Source organism: Poecilia reticulata, chromosome 7 (assembly GCF_904066995.2).
Source record: "Poecilia reticulata chromosome 7, P_reticulata-male-v2, whole genome shotgun sequence".
In the NCBI taxonomy this organism is placed as follows: Eukaryota; Metazoa; Chordata; class Actinopteri; order Cyprinodontiformes; family Poeciliidae; genus Poecilia; species Poecilia reticulata.
The window spans coordinates 16,181,830-16,197,520 of NC_088836.1; the positions used below are offsets into that span (position 1 = coordinate 16,181,830).

The 15,691-nt window shown below is 37.4% G+C and overlaps 2 protein-coding genes across 10 annotated transcripts in view; both read left to right on the forward strand.

Moving 5' to 3' along the window:
- Positions 1–1,003: 1,003 nt before the first annotated feature.
- On the forward strand, positions 1,004–11,937 carry phf8 (PHD finger protein 8). The gene is made up of 22 exons (XM_008413610.3): positions 1,004–1,315; positions 1,906–2,175; positions 2,342–2,427; positions 3,141–3,267; positions 3,392–3,552; positions 3,884–4,025; positions 4,105–4,291; positions 4,390–4,552; positions 4,777–4,864; positions 5,835–5,941; positions 6,040–6,131; positions 6,417–6,506; positions 6,602–6,883; positions 6,974–7,056; positions 7,151–7,320; positions 7,408–7,493; positions 8,413–8,534; positions 8,990–9,321; positions 9,428–9,523; positions 9,607–9,716; positions 9,813–10,173; positions 10,282–11,937. Exons 2-22 carry the CDS (start codon positions 2,078–2,080, stop codon positions 10,368–10,370), a joined length of 3,072 nt encoding a protein of 1,023 aa, XP_008411832.1. The 5' UTR covers positions 1,004–1,315; positions 1,906–2,077; the 3' UTR covers positions 10,371–11,937.
- Positions 11,938–14,112: 2,175 nt separating this feature from the next.
- huwe1 (HECT, UBA and WWE domain containing E3 ubiquitin protein ligase 1) overlaps positions 14,113–15,691 on the forward strand; it is a 38,401-nt gene continuing 36,822 nt past the window's right edge. For all 9 annotated transcript variants that reach the window (XM_008413611.3, XM_008413618.3, XM_081608991.1 and 6 more), the window contains exon 1: positions 14,113–14,208. The gene's annotated coding sequence lies outside the window, so the exon portion shown is untranslated. The remainder of the gene's footprint in view (positions 14,209–15,691) is intronic.

Here is a 15,691-nt window from a genome sequence, read left to right on the forward strand (position 1 = left end):
GTTTTATTTCCCCAAGTAAAACAGCTGAAAAATGTTGGAGGCATTTGCACTCAATTCCTCTTAATCTGATATTCATAAATTGAATTAAACCTACCAGACTTTAGAAATAGAGGCCACATGTGTTGAATCTAAAATATAAATTCAGCTGTATTGTGAAGGCCTCTGAGCTTTGTTAAAACATTAGTGGACAAACGGCATCATAAAGACCAAACAGGTCAGGGACAAAGTTGTGAAAAGGTTTAAAGCAGAATTAAGTTTTGAACAGATATTTAGACATCTCTCAGACCACTGATCAAATTACCAAGTCTAGTTGTTACTTTCTTACTTTTTGTATTTCCCCCCCCCCCCACGACTATAAAGTTGCACTGCTTTTTGTAAGTCCGTGGTATCTTGAAGTGGATTATTCATTAATGAGTACGTTGTTCCTTGTTGATTTTTTTTTTGGCTTCTTTTTTTAAGAGCAGTATTTGTAAATACATTGTATCGTCGCTCATTATCATTCCAATCAATAAATCTAACTTAGTACATAACGCTCCATCCCCAGTGGATTTTTTTTGTAAAGATCAGGGATAAAAATCTGTTTACATTTTCTGTTTTATCTGTTGAAAATAAATAATCTCAACTGAAGCTGATTGCTAGAATCTCCTCTGACAGACACCAAATCTTTCTAATAAATCTTTGAAAAAATAAAATTTTAAATTAATCGACCCAGCTTGTTATTTTCGACCTCTAAAAAGTTTGTAATTGTGTAGTTTAAAAAAATCAATTCACATTTTCTAATAGGAATCAGTAGTCATTAAAATATAATAAGAGCTTAAATAAGCATTATTTAATCGTATTAATTAGATAAATAAGACTAAATAATACAAAACACTGAATTCAAATAACACTAATCACATATCATCATTTTGTTACCGTGGTAGCGGTTTATTTAGTTTAGTTTAGTTTTTTTTTTTTTTTTGTCAAAATCAAAAATCGTTGTAGTGCTCACAACTTTATTGTTCCACCATCCGCGGACAACGACGAACAACGGTTTGACGTTATCCGCTTTGAAATGGCGTTGAGGCAGTTAAAGGCGCTTTCATTTTTTTGTTATTTTTAACCTTTTGGGCACTTCAGCTTCTAAATTCTTGGTCTAGTGCTAACTTCTGAACCTTAAATATATTTTTGCGCTTTGCACAGTTGTTAAACAAAAATGTATTTCAGAAAAGTGTGAATAATTGACGTTGCATAATAAGGCCGCAGCTAGCTCCGGAGTTGCGTAGAGATTACTGCCGCTTTCCAGTGCCTGGCCCTGCCGCAGAGCTGCAAGTTGGTGAGTCGCCATCGCTTAGAGGTAGCTTAGCTAGTGGAGGAGGCTTGAAAAGAGCAAGCCCGATAGCCGTTTTAGTTTTAACGTGTGTTTTGCAGTTAAAAGTTAAAATAAAACAAACAGATTTTTTTATGTGTAGATTTTTATAAATATTTCTGCTAAACCGTTTTCTGATGGGACTAGCGTTAGCATATTCGCTTCTCAAGTCATTGCTCTGGACTGTGTTTACAAACAGTTAGCTACCCATACTGCCACCAAGTTTGTTTGTTTTTTTTGACGTTATCGTGTCTTACCACAAGCAATGTGATTCATGTAAATTCAGGAAGCAACATAAGTGGCAGCGAATCTATTCATTGTAATTACATTTTAAAGTAGTTTTATACTGTAACATATTCGCAACTTAATGCTATCCGATTGTGAAAAAATGAAAACATGTTTAGTTGTTAAGCTAGCTAAACTAATGCACATTATTTTCTAATTGGAATTACTATTTTACCCTTCTCAGAAACCAGCATGCATAATTCTGTAGTTTTGCACATATTATGAGCGGCTACTGACAATTCTTTTTTTCTTGCTCATTTTTGTTTTAACAGCTTTTTAGGTCTTTCCCGGCTAAACATGACTGTCGGTAACAGAGGTCTGGAAATGAAGTGACACAGCTAGAGTTCTTTCCCGTCGCAACCCCTATTTTATCAAATAGCTTCTACTGTTTGCATTATATATATATTTTTTATTAAAAAGCATTTTTGCAAACACAGATTTAATATGGCGTCAGTGCCAGTGTATTGCTTGTGTCGCCTGCCCTATGATGTGACACGCTTCATGATTGAATGCGACATCTGTCAAGACTGGTTTCATGGAAGGTAAGGGTTTTTTGTTGGTGATATTAATCCACAAGTTTGAGTATTCAAAATGTGTTGTTTCGTGAAGTGTTTTCTACATTGAGTCATGTCTAAAAAAAAAAAAAGAATAATTGAACTCAGTTAATTTAGCCATTCAACTTTGTTTCTGTTCTTGTTTCCTGTCCAGCTGTGTCGGTGTAGAAGAGGACAAGGCAGCTGAGATTGACCAGTATCACTGCCCTAATTGTCAGGTCACCCATGGACCTTCTGTCAGTAAGTTTCTTTCATTCTTTTATTGGAGGTAATTGTAAAAAATATATATAAATGGAGCAGGAAGTGCACCTAGAAAAGAGCTGGACTGCATGTGTATTCATTTAACTTGGTATCAAATTGCCACAATTTTATGTGCCAATTTTTCAATTGACTTTTGATATACCTGTATGGGTATCTAGGTGTACCATACAGTGAGTGGTCGACAGGTGCAGAAAGGCAGCAAACAGCTAATCGAGATGTATGATGCACACTCCAAAACTCACAAACCCCCCCAAAAATAAAACAAAGGGTTTAGAAAAATGCTGCAAACACAGAAAATGGAAGCAAAAACATACAGTCAATAAAACAAATGCAAACCAAAAATTCTTCAGTCATAGGAAAGAATCAAAAGGTGAAATGCTGCAAATACAACTGCAAATTTGTTTCACTAAGTATAATTGTTCCAAGCCACTGTGGGGAGTCTGGAGTAAGCAATATTGCCTATGGAAATATGTTGCTGTTAATAATATTGTAAAAGACGTGAACTGTAATGCGCTTTTTCTTCCTTTCTCCAACTTTCTTCTAGACGTCCTATCAAATCATGATATCCTGTATCTACTCAGAGATTATCATATCAGCCCATTCCTTATGTTTAACACATGTCTCTGAGATCTGTTAATATTGTTTGACGTTGTACACCGAATAATCATTTTTGCTACTTTTTTTTTTTTTAGTGCGCAAACGACGTGGCGGCAATAAGCAAACAGATGGAAATACAGGCGTAGCAAGAGATCCCAGTAAACCTGTAAAGACGGGGAGCCCACAGTTTGTCAGGGAGCTTCGTAGCAGAACGTTCCCAAAGTAAGATCTTTGTCTGGTATTTATTTATTTATTCATTTATGTATTTGCTCCTTTACTTACGAAGTATCGTTGTGTAGTGAAATGTTGAAATATTCAGTTTTCCTGTGCTCTGCTGTGTTCGCAGTGCTGATGAAATCTTGCTGAAACCGTCAGGAGCCCAGCTGACGGTCGACTTTCTGGAAGAGCATTCTTTCAGCGTCCCGGTCATGGTGTTGAGGCGGGATGGCTTAGGCATGACCCTTCCTCCGTCCTCATTCAGCGTCTCGGACGTGGAGCACCACATTGGTACATTTTTTGCAAAATTTAGGCACAGCACTACATTCTTAAATCTCTTCAGATTTTTTACATACAAAACTCTCTGGTCACCCATCTGCTCTTTTAATTTTTGCTTCAAATGAGTCAGACGTTGTTGTAATATTGAGTGTGCAATCATGATGGAAGCTCAAGGAGTATGATGAAAATGCAGTTTTTACCAGTCAACACATTTTTGAAATAGTTTTGAAAGTAGTCAGTAGTTGTCAGAACAGTAGTTGGCCAGAGAAATCATGTTTTTGTTCTTCTGGAGTGTTGCCTTCGGTTCCTCATTCTAAGTGCTCTAAAATCTGTTAAATCGCAGGTGCAGATAAAGAGATCGATGTTATCGATGTGTCTCGTCAATGCGACCTGAAGATGCGGCTGGGAGACTTTGTTGAATACTACAACAGCACCAATAGGGACAGAGTACTCAATGTGATCAGCCTGGAGTTCTCTGAAACTAGGTACCAGCAAGAAGTGGCAAATTAGAGTACCTGGTTTTATTGGCTATCCTTTAATTGATATGTTTGGAAATTGATATAGGCTCTCAAATTTGGTGGAGACTCCCAAGATTGTGAGAAAACTTTCATGGGTGGAGAACCTCTGGCCTGAAGAGTCTGTTTTTGAACGGCCAAATGTGCAGAAATACTGTCTGATGGGAGTCAAGGACAGCTACACAGACTTTCACATTGACTTTGGTGGCACTTCAGTATGGTACCATGTCCTGAGGGTGAGATGACATATTTTTATGTGTTTTTGGGAAGTTTATCCTCTTTTTTGTGTGACATGTATATAACGAAACAAACATTCTTTTCATTTTTCACTCAGGGCGAGAAAATCTTCTACCTAATTTCTCCCACCCCAGCCAACCTGGCACTTTTTGAGCGCTGGAGTTCCTCATCTAACCAGAATGAGATGTTCTTTGGGGATCAGGTTGACATGTGTTACAAGTGTTCTGTCAAGCAAGGAAACACACTGTTCATACCTACAGGTATTAATGGATACATGTTTTTTGTTATGTATCAGAAAAGGGTTTTTGCATTGCAGTCAAATATTCTATACTTAATGTGATTCATGTCTGCTGAGAACCACTTTTGTACTTAACTGTGTCTATCCTGTATGCAGCTAAAATGATGAGCAGCCAATTTATAAACCTATGTGACTTAATGTGGGCTAAGTTTAGATCAGTAAACATTAATAGTGTCTATTTTGCAGGATGGATTCATGCTGTGCTGACTCCTGTAGACTGCTTGGCCTTTGGGGGAAACTTTCTACACAGTCTCAACATTGACATGCAGCTTCGGTCAGTTTGCCAATGACTCTTCAGTACTGTATATTAATTTTTGGGACTTTTGTCTCAGATAAAAAGTTATATTTTTAGAACTTCCTTTAATTCAGTACTGTATATTAATTTTTGGGACTTTTGTCTCAGATAAAAAGTTATATTTTTAGAACTTCCTTTAATTCAGTCTGACCAAGACCTACAAACTTGACACAGTTCTGTCAGGAGGAATGGGCGACAAAGTTTGCAGAAGGAGATTCAAAACATTTAACTCTACAGCTTAACATGGCATTCTGCTGAATTCTAAGAAAATAAATTTAATTTTAGACTTGAAGGGGATTTTATTTTTGATTGTTACTGACTTTTAGCGAACGCAAGTCATTTTAATAATTCTAACTGACCTTAAGCAGGAATAGTTTTAGCTGCCTTTTTATGCCAGAAAATACTTTCATTTTTAAATTATTTGTGTGAAAATCTGGATTTAACTGTATTTCAGTTGGTAGCAACAACACAATAATTATTGAACTTTAATTCTTGAAGCTCCGCAGGCTAATGCCTGCGGAGCTTCAAGAATTAAAGTTCAATAACATGTACAGGACAGGCCAAATAAATTGCTGTATTAGTTGGATTTAAGCTTCAGAGTTTGTTTGTTAACGCCCTGAAATTGTTAGTGAAACACCTGATTCAGTGTTTAGGAGTTTTAAATCGAAAGGTCGAATGAGGAAGTTGTCCTGTTTTTGTTTTTGTTTTTTTTCCCCCACCTGTTGGACTAGTTGCAAGCAGCAGTTTAATTATCAACCAAGTCAATGCCACGTCTTTGGGAAGCCTACAGCTTCAGCCAACTTCACAGCAAACTGAATTTGATCTATTTTTGCTGTTTCAGTACATAAGACGTGTTGGAAACATTTAAACAAGGCCAGCTAATTATCTACACAGCGGTATTACTGCAATAACCACAGATGTCCAACATGTATGCTTTCGGTCATTTTAGGGCATACGAAATAGAGAAGAGACTGAGCACAGCCGACTTGTTCAAATTCCCCAACTTTGAGACGGTGTGTTGGTATGTTGGGAAGCACCTTCTTGATATCTTTAGAGGTGAGAAGTTTCAATACGTATTTAGTCACTTTAAGTTTGTTTTTTGTTTTTTTATGTCAATTTCTCTAGTGGTGTAACTTTGTGTGTCTTTCCAACAGGATTGAGAGAAAATCGCAGACACCCTGCCAGCTATCTTGTTCATGGAGCGAAGGCCCTGAACAATGCTTTCCGCACCTGGACTCGCAAAGAGGTAGAATTACACTCATAGTTTTTGCATAGATTCCTAAAGTTAGCAGATAAGAATATCACTAGTAATACTGATGTTAGTTTACTGTCTTTAAGTAAATATAGACCTAAATTAGTTTGAGTGACAAACGTTCTTTAAAATGATTAATTTGTTTTTTTGTGTTCAGTTCTGACAGTCATTAGTCCAAAGTTTTTCGGAGAGGCTTGTTCAAATTTTATCTTCAAATTGACCTGAAATCCTCTGATCAAATATTGTATAAGATTATTGATGATGATATTCTGCACTCAGGCCTTAGCTGAGCATGAAATGGAGATACCAGAGACCATCAACATTCAAACATTGATAAAAGACCTCGCAAAGGAGATCCGTCTGGTTGAGGTGATTTTTTTATTTTTTATTCTATATTTGTATTTAAAAATATAATTCACATACTTTTTTAATATTTAGTAATAAACTGACCTTTTTCTCATCAGGATATATTTCAGCAGAACATTGGTCGAACAGGACCTCAGTTTCCTGGTGCTCCACTCTCCAAAGCCCCGCTGAGCGCCGCCCAGAACTCCGGACGCCCCCCTGGAAAAAAGAAAGGGCCCAAGCCTAAGGAGGTGCTGGGAGGGTTTGGGCCCACAGGAACCAAAAAGAAAAGTCAGAAAGGGCTCCTTAAGGCAGAAGCAGGAGAACTCGAGCTCATTGAGATCCATGCCAAACATACCCTAAAGAAATTCCAACCTGGCAAATCCAAGCACAAGAACAAGGTGTGTACTTTTTCTCCTATTTGTTGTAGCTCTTAAATGTTTATGTTTCTAAAGGTTTTCCTGGTTGTTTCTGATTTATTTTTGTCACAGCTGGAGCTGCCATTGGAGGAGTTTGAAGGGAAGATAAATAAAAACAAACTTAAGCTTGTCTTGACAAATGGCAAAATCCAAGGGTGAGCGTTAATACTCTCCTTTAGGTGTTAAAGATTTTGTACATTCTGAATTTTTATTTCATTTTTTATGCCTTTTATTTCTTTAATTACTTAGTAAGAAAGATGGCAGCAGTAATGGTGCAGGAAGTGCTGCGAGGTACAAACACCTAGCCACAGAGGGATCCAGTCTTTCAGACCTGGAGTCTGAGGATGAGTTGCAGATTGATGAGACTCCTCCACCTCGACGCAAGCCTGCTGGACCAAACAAGAAAAAGAAACTAAGTGGCAAGTATTCGCTTGAGAACAAACCAAACAATTCAGTTTTGAGGTTTCAAAGAAATGTAGACTAACAGAGCAGAAATGTCCTTTCAGGTTTACCAAGGAAGCTGCCCAGAGCCAAACCTTGTTCTGACCCTAATCGCATCAGGGAGCCAGGAGAGGTAGACTTTGACATCGAGGTGAGATTTTTAGGGCATTTTTATTTATTTATTTTTTTACAGATACACCCATTGTGATTAGAGATGTACCAAACAGAGATTTTCATATTATAACCATGAGCTAAAAAAAATACTATCACAGCAATTACATAAACATGAAGCCAAAAATGTACAAAGTTACACAGAAAATCAAATCAACAGTTATTTCTTCTGTTAATTAAGTAATATAGCATATTGATTATTACTGTTACAATAATGCCATCGATTATATTTGATTCTTCTTGTTTTTGCAATGGAAAATATTTTCATACAGCTCAATTTTATATTGATAGCTAAATAAAAGCATACATTTCTCCCATCTATAATGCACATCAACATCTGGAGGGAGGTAGAGCTCTTACTTTTATGCTTCATACATTTGGAAAAAAAACTGGTTGAATTTCTCCAGTATCTCATTAAAAAGGTAGAAGATGAATAGATTTTTATTCTCATCTTTTTATTTTATTTATTTATTGTATTATTATTATTATTGCATTACAGAAAAAAAATCTACACTATATTAAGTTTAGACTTTAATATAGAAATAGTTTGGCTTAGAGTTGTTACATTTTGAAGAAATCCTAAAACTTTAATTTATTGTAATTAGCTGGTTTGTAATTAGCTGGTTTATCACAAGTTTACTATTTTGTCCTCTTTGAGCTGAATTTTTATTGGCTAGTTATTAGACAAAATAATTGATCTTTTCACCTATACAATGCTTTTAATAGTCTGTTTTTAATTCAAAAATTCTTTATTGATCCTAAAGGGAAGTTTAAATTTTAAAAGAAAAATTATTTTTACCTGAATTTCTGCTTACACCGACAGTATTACATGTTGCTGTTAATTTCTTCTTTTTTTTTTCCTATTAATGGCAGTGTTCTCATTGCGTGTTTTCATTCAGGAGGACTACACCACCGATGAAGAGACGCTGGCAGCTCACGGGGTGAAAGGTGGTGCAGGGGGCATCCTTGACTTACTGAAGGCCAGCAAGCAGGTGGCAGGATTAGACTCTGCAGCTCTCAGGTTTGTTGACTTGATCTTTGATTGGTTTATTAAAATTGGTGTCATGGACATTTTCAGCTTGAATCTAGATAACCTTTTTTTTATGATTATTTTTAGACAGTTTTAGAATTTTTTTATATAGTCTAAAAATGTGTAAGGTTGTTTTTGTTAAAGAGTAATATTTTTGCTATGAAAAGGAAGCGAATTTTTAATTTATGCTTTTTTTGATCATAGTTCAGAAATTACATGGAATTTTGAAAAATTAATGTACACGAGGTGGGTTTTTTATATTGTACTTTAGGAAATGGTAAGTATCAGATGGATAGATATTAGAATATTGCTTATTAGAAAAAAATTTTAATACAAAAATGCAATACTATCATATAGTATTGCACTTAATATACTTTAGTATTTTTTATTTTTATTTATGGTGCTCCACCTGCTATTGATGATGTTTCTTTCTGCTTTCTATTCAGTGAGGAAGCACCAGCCTCACCCAGCACCCGGGACGCCATCCAGGGCATGCTCTCCATGGCCAATCCTCCTTCCTCGTCCTCCTCTTCTTCCTCTTCCTCTCCCTTATCAATCTCTGGAGGTTTGACGGAGGGATTGGCAGCCGTCAAGGAAAAGGGCGGGAGAACTGTGTGGGTGACGGGGGGAATCAAGAAGACTGCAAATCCTGAGAAAAAAGCAGTGATTCAGCGGCCTGGTAAAAGGACGATCAAAAGGCCGGCCCGTCACATCAGCGATGAAGACAGTCCAGATGAGCAAGAAACCCTGGGGACTTGTTTTAAGGATTCAGATTATGGTGAGCACCATAATGCGTTGTCTCCGCTGCTCATTTATATACGCTGATCAAAGCATGAAAGTGTTCCGTGTTTAGTCGAAGTTAAGACATGTTAATTCTCTTTAAGTTTACCCTTCTTTGGAGTCTGACGAGGAAGATCACGTTAACAAGACGAAGATGAAAAGGAAAAAGAACTGGGATGACACACCCTGGAGCCCTAAAGGTATCTCCTTTTAAAATGGCCGAGGTGCCAGTCCGATTTTCTTCTGAGCTGGTAAATGTCTGACGAGTTGCTTTTACTTACAGCAAGGGTGATGCCCACACTTCCTAAACAAGATCGACCAGCCAGGGAAGGGGCCAGAGTCGCTTCTGTAGAAACCGGGCTTGCTGCAGCTGCTGCCAAGTTGGCACAACAAGTGAGTTGTTAAAGAAAGATGTCACGTTCACAAAAGTGCCGTATTGGACAGCATTGACAAGATAAAGAGTCACGTTTCTTTCTGTTTGTGATTCAGGAGCAGCAGAAACCTGCTAAAAGGAAATACACTAAAAAGCAGCGTCCCCCTGCTCCCGTTGCCAGTCCTCCCCCAGCCCAGGCAGAGCCCGCCCCCGCCTCCCCAACACCTGCTCCAGAGTCAGCAGCAGATGTCAGCCCGGACAGGAGGATGGATTATTTCTCTGCCAGTCTGTTAGACCATGAATACACAGCAGGGCCAGGACCTTTTGGCCCCGGGGGCCCGAGGGGCAGCGGAGCCATGGCCCCCGGTGTGTTCCTCTCTTCGCGACGACCTTCCATGTCACCTCAGAACAGCAGCTCCCATGCTGGTTTATCTCCTGCAGGTTTAGCCAGCCAAGGAATAACAGGGATCGGTCAAGGTAGGCACAGATATGACCACATTAACTGCAGTTTTTTCCACTTCTTACATCTTAGCTTTATATATTTATTTATTTATACTTTGGTTTTTGTTTTTTGCTTTTCTGCAGGTAAACGGCCAAAGAAAGGTCTTGCAACTGCAAAACAGAGACTCGGAAAAATCCTAAAGATTCACCGCAACGGAAAACTTCTCTTGTGAGAGATGCTTGTTGTTTGTGGCCGACGACATTAAGAATGAAGATAAGACCTCTGAAGTTGGTCTGAAGAAACTCGAGATAGTTATCTATATTTTGTACTCTTAACTGTTTCCACTCGTTATCAGCCGTCGTCATATCTTGCCCTTCACCAGTTTTCTGCCCGACTCCACTTACCTATATCTGCGTCAAGGTATTTCCAGAGGCATGTCTGATTTGAAGTGAAATCACTGTAATGTGCTGGAAGCACTCTTTATGTGGTAGATTATTTTTACAGCCACATATTTGATACTGACAATAGGAATTTTTTTCTAATAATTTGAAGGCAAGTTTACACTGATTTTTCATACATTTTCCAAAAGGAGGTTGTTTTCTCGTTAGTTATATTTACGGGTTGTATTTAGGCAAGATTTTTAAAAGGGAAAGTTCATTTAAACAGTTTGTAGTTTTAGAGTTGTATTTAGCTGTTTTATCGCAATTTTATTTGTAAGCAATTCCCTTTTTTTCCACTCTGCAAAACATACAAAACCCTCTGTTCAAACAGTCCCACAATGATACATGTTATAATTTTGAAGCTCTTAACATCATCTCAAAAGTTCTCACCGATCCCCGTTCTATCAATATTATCATTTAATTTTATTTATTCTTTTATTTATTAACCAAGGCAGAATTTCTTAACTTCTTAGCCTGTTTTAATGTAGCATGTTTTTGTCACTTTTTTTTTCTTTTTTCTTTTGATTCAGTATGATTATGTTAAATATCCTTAAAATGTGTAGAAAAAAATACTTTCCACTGCTCTTTTAGCTTTTTTATTTTAGATTTAAATTTGACAATGTAAATATTTGTATGATTTGTAATTTATATAGCTAAATTAAAAAATAAACAAAAAAAAGAGAGTAGCTTCCTGCATGTTGCCGTAGTTTGCGCACCAAGTTTTGGCAGCTTTCTTTGGTCGGATGTAGAGATGTTTTCACAGAATGTACTTGTCATAAGATGTTGGAGGTGTAGATTTAAGAGTAAAAATATTGTGAAGGTGCAGGATATGAATTATATGTAAATATATGTTGTAATTTAAGTTCTTTTGTAGTTCGAAAACTTTCAAATTTTTCGTAACAACTTGTACATGATGCATTGTTGGGGAAACATGATAGTTCTTTTTTATATTTGTATGCATTAACTGTCATTATGTTCATGTTGTCTTGTTAGTGTAATATTAGATCTGTGCTTAAAACGATGCTCTTGATAAAAATTCATCCATTTAGTTTTATATTGTTTATATTCCCTCTGTGAGTGCTGTGTCTTTTATTTCTCATTGTTTTAATATGACCTGGACAAGATCAAAGTTCATTTTCACAATTTATTTCAGGCACACTTTTACTCAAAACAAAAAAAGAAAAAGACCAATGTTTGATTTATTTTTATTTTTTTGGTACATCAACAGTTTTTTGTTCACTATTCTTACGCCTACTGGAAATTTCTGTTTTCCTGACATTTGACAAAAAAAGGGATTTAGGTATTTTTCTGCTATACACAATAAATATTTTGTTGTAATAAACACATCTACTCATAAAACCACTGTTTCATGACAGTTCATTTTTATTATTTGTCCTGTTAAGATTGCAGCATTTGTTACCACTTTGCCACTTCTCTACTAAAAGAGTTTGTGGGAAACAAAATAAAGAAGGTAGCAAAGAACTGCAGGTTGTTTTTTGAGGCAGGTGCAAATATTAAATTGAAAAGCAACTTTGTGTTTTAAAATGAAAAAAGTACTTTGCCATGTTTTATTTTCATGTTTAATAAATTCTATATCTGGTTTAAAAAATGAAATCCTCATAACATACAAAAAACATCTAAAGTTTAGATGAGATTAATTATTTGAAAGTCTAAAATTATTGTGTTGTGATCCATTACACCTCACAGTGATCCCATTTTTTATACCACACTCCTTGTTGTGTTTCTATTTTAAATGTTAAAAACAAATGTTAGCTTCTACCCATCAGTTTTTAACCACAAAAACTGTTTACTTAAAAGTTTTTTGCTTTTTTTTTTGTTGCTGTTTTTTCAGTAAGTGTTTTTGACAATATATCCACCCAAACACTACAGGATTTGAGTTTTGTTGAAGCAAATTATACACTGCTCAAAAAAAATAAAGGTAACACTTAAACAACACAATATAACTCCCAAGTAAATCAAACTTCTGTGAAATCAAACTGTCCACTTAGGAAGCAACACTGATTGACAACGGGGACCCTTGTCGGGTCAATCAGTGTTGCTTCCTAAGTGGACAGTTTGATTTCACAGAAGTTTGATTTACTTGGGAGTTATATTGTGTTGTGTAAGTGTTCCCTTTATTTTTTGAGCAGTATACTTTATATTCTCAGCTAAGCACCTTTTACCTCTTACCTGTCTGTCTCAAGAAGTCAGATGAAAAGTCAGCTGGAGAGATTCAGGGATCCTTGAATGCTCTGGTATGTTTTGACTGGCTCATAAGTCCTGAAGGGCTGTATGGGATTATGTAGCACCTCAGGAACCTCCGCAGGGAAACATCCTGCCTTGTTTTGACACCTATCAGTCCTCAACAATTATAGACCTGTTGCCCTGGCATCCCACATCATCAACGTTGTATCCTGTTGGCCCTAAGAGTAAGCACATATCAGGACCAGCTGCAATTGTTGTGGAGCTGAAGATCCCATCTTCACCTTCTTCAACAAACCTAGTGTCTTTCATTGATTTATTCGGTGGGTTTAACACAATTCAACCTGGTTTGCTTTATCAGAAACTCCACACGACAGGTGAATGCCACCTAGATCAGCGGTTACCTGACTAGTTTATTATACTGAAGGTTTGTGTTTTGAACCAGATGGTCAGCAGCACAGGGAACTGTACTCTCACCATTGTTTATCACTCTGCACTCCTCAGACATCCAGTGCAAGACAGAATCATATTGTCTGACAAAATACTCGGATGACTCTGCAGCTACAGAAAAAAAAGGCAAACATTTCCATCATGGAAAAAAAAATTGGCTTTGGGTGAACATTGAACACCTCTGAGTTCACCTGGACAACAGGCTGGACTAAAGACAAAACAGGGAACCTGTGTACCAGAAGGGACAGGGCAAACTGTGCTTTTTGAGGAAGCTCAGGTTCCTCAAAATGTTGCAGATATTCTATAAGACTGTTGTTGAGAGTACTACCTCTTCTGCTGTTATCTGTCGAGGTAGCGGCATCGAAGCGTAAAAAAGCTGAACAAATTGATAAAGAATGCTGGCTCTGTTCTTGGGACTGCTTCGGAGAGGATTTTGCAAAATAGATTTTTCATTAAAGAAAGAATATAATGACACTTATGTGCATTGCCTTCACAAGATGACATTACAATAAGAGAGTTTTCTCTCTTATTGCAAATCAGAATCCTTCAGATCTGTGGTAAGACAGATCAGTGCAGGATAGTCTTCCTCCCCACGGTCATATCTGCAATAACTATGAAGAACTTTAATTTCCCTATGGAATTGATGAAGTATTTCTGAACACATCTGAATTTAAATTGAATTCCTATAAAAGTGTCTTATTTTAGGAGGCTTAGCAACCTTTCATTTTTGACTATATTCTTTGTTTAGGGGATTTTTCCCTGTGTTTTCGGTTTTGCAATATATCATGATCCTGAGATTGGCAGTGATGGTAAATAAGTAACCTGCTTTTCTTCTTCCAAATGAAACGATTGTCTTATAACAACAATCGCAAGGGAGTGCCCTGGGTTAACGCCAGCAGCAGGTATTCTCGCGAGATCAAAACTATCCTACCACATTCTAGTGCAAGATGGAGAAGTGGATGTAACACGCATTTCGAGGTAAGCAGAAAGTCTAATTCCATATAAGCAGTGCCGACATGAATTTCTGCTATCTCTAGTCACACCTGTTCCCCACTCTGTAGCAGCCATTGTTTATTAATCACCCGTCAATGAATCACACAGCAGAAACTAGCCTGTGCTAAAGAGTGGAGAATGCATCCTTTGCTATGTATACCGCCATGATCTGACGGATAGAGCATTGTGCGCAGCCCTTGGTGCTAGCCTGTTAGCTTCCCGGAGCTCTCAAACATACCCGCCGCTCGCACCAACACAGAAGTTTTCTGTGTATAGGTATGTGGGCAGGCTCTGAAAGTCAAAGCCCAGTCGTAGATTATTTGGCATTAATTGTCGTTGGTAATTGCAGTGTAATTGTTAAACGCTAAAATGTTTATCTAGCCCGGAACTTGACTTTTCGCTGTTTGCTAACGTTAGCCTTCGAGGCTGAATGAAGCCGGAGGAACGTCGCGTAACTAGCTATTAACTCTGCTAACATTAGCGCCTACAGCAGTTTAAACTGCGTAGGTAGCAACCCGAAAACTGTGTTATGTAGTTTAATTTTAGTAAAACTATCCAAAGAAACTTTGAACCGTTTCTATACTACTAATACTCAATATGTTCCTTGAACTTTCTTGTTTTTCTTTCGTGTAGTATTTATTTGTCCGAGTTTGTGTATGACGTCAGTTGCTAATAACCAATGGTGCAAGGTGTATATCGCCTTCACACTAAAAAGTTGATCTCAAGTATCTCTGATTCGGTGTAGGTTTATACTTGAGATCTGATGGATCAAGTGGCAGTAACAAAGTTGGAACAGCAAGACCTATTGTAAACTGTATTCATAAATCTCAGATTAGTTACACCTGTTCACCTGCCTTGTCGCATCAGTCAATGACGTGACAGTGGTTCATGTCTCGAGGCATGTGACTGTAACAGGAGGAAATCGGTTAAAATATCGTTTGTAGTGATTCTGAATGTGTCCCGCATGTGTTGGTGTTTGGTAAGCGAGGCTGTGCAATATATTTATGCATAGAAGAGGTCATTCTTATTTTGTTTCTGCATAAAATAAGAATAACCAGATTTCTGGTCGGTTTGGGTTCACCTGAAAAAGAAACTGAAAACTCATGTTGCAAATTCATGCCAAAATGAAACTCCCCTACCTCAAAATGTCAAATGTTGAAGCAAATCAGAGACACCCGCTGGCCCTCGAGGCCTGCTAGCCAAGAATGGGTGATGTAACATGTCTGAATTTCTGTTGGAAGATTGCAGTTTGGCATCAGGACATGACTCCATCCTGCCGGTTTGGTAGTTTACAACGGTGTTGTTTTTAAACATGTCAAATTCCTCTTTTGACTGATGTTCCCTTGATCTAACTGGTCTTACCTTATCGTAAAACCTCACTTGAGCTGCTAAAAGCAGACTACACGGATCCACAGTAATTGCAAGATGTTGCTGAGTAAATATTTCCCAAAAATCTGAGGAATGTTTC

Coding starts and splice junctions, on each gene's coding strand:
- phf8 (XM_008413610.3), top strand. CDS start 2,078: ATGGCGTCAGTGCCAGTGTATTGCTTGTGTCGCCTGCCCTATGATGTG. Junction 4,026..4,104: donor CTGGAGTTCTCTGAAACTAG/GTACCAGCAAGA, acceptor AAATTGATATAG/GCTCTCAAATTTGGTGGAGA. Junction 6,132..6,416: donor GCACCTGGACTCGCAAAGAG/GTAGAATTACAC, acceptor TTCTGCACTCAG/GCCTTAGCTGAGCATGAAAT.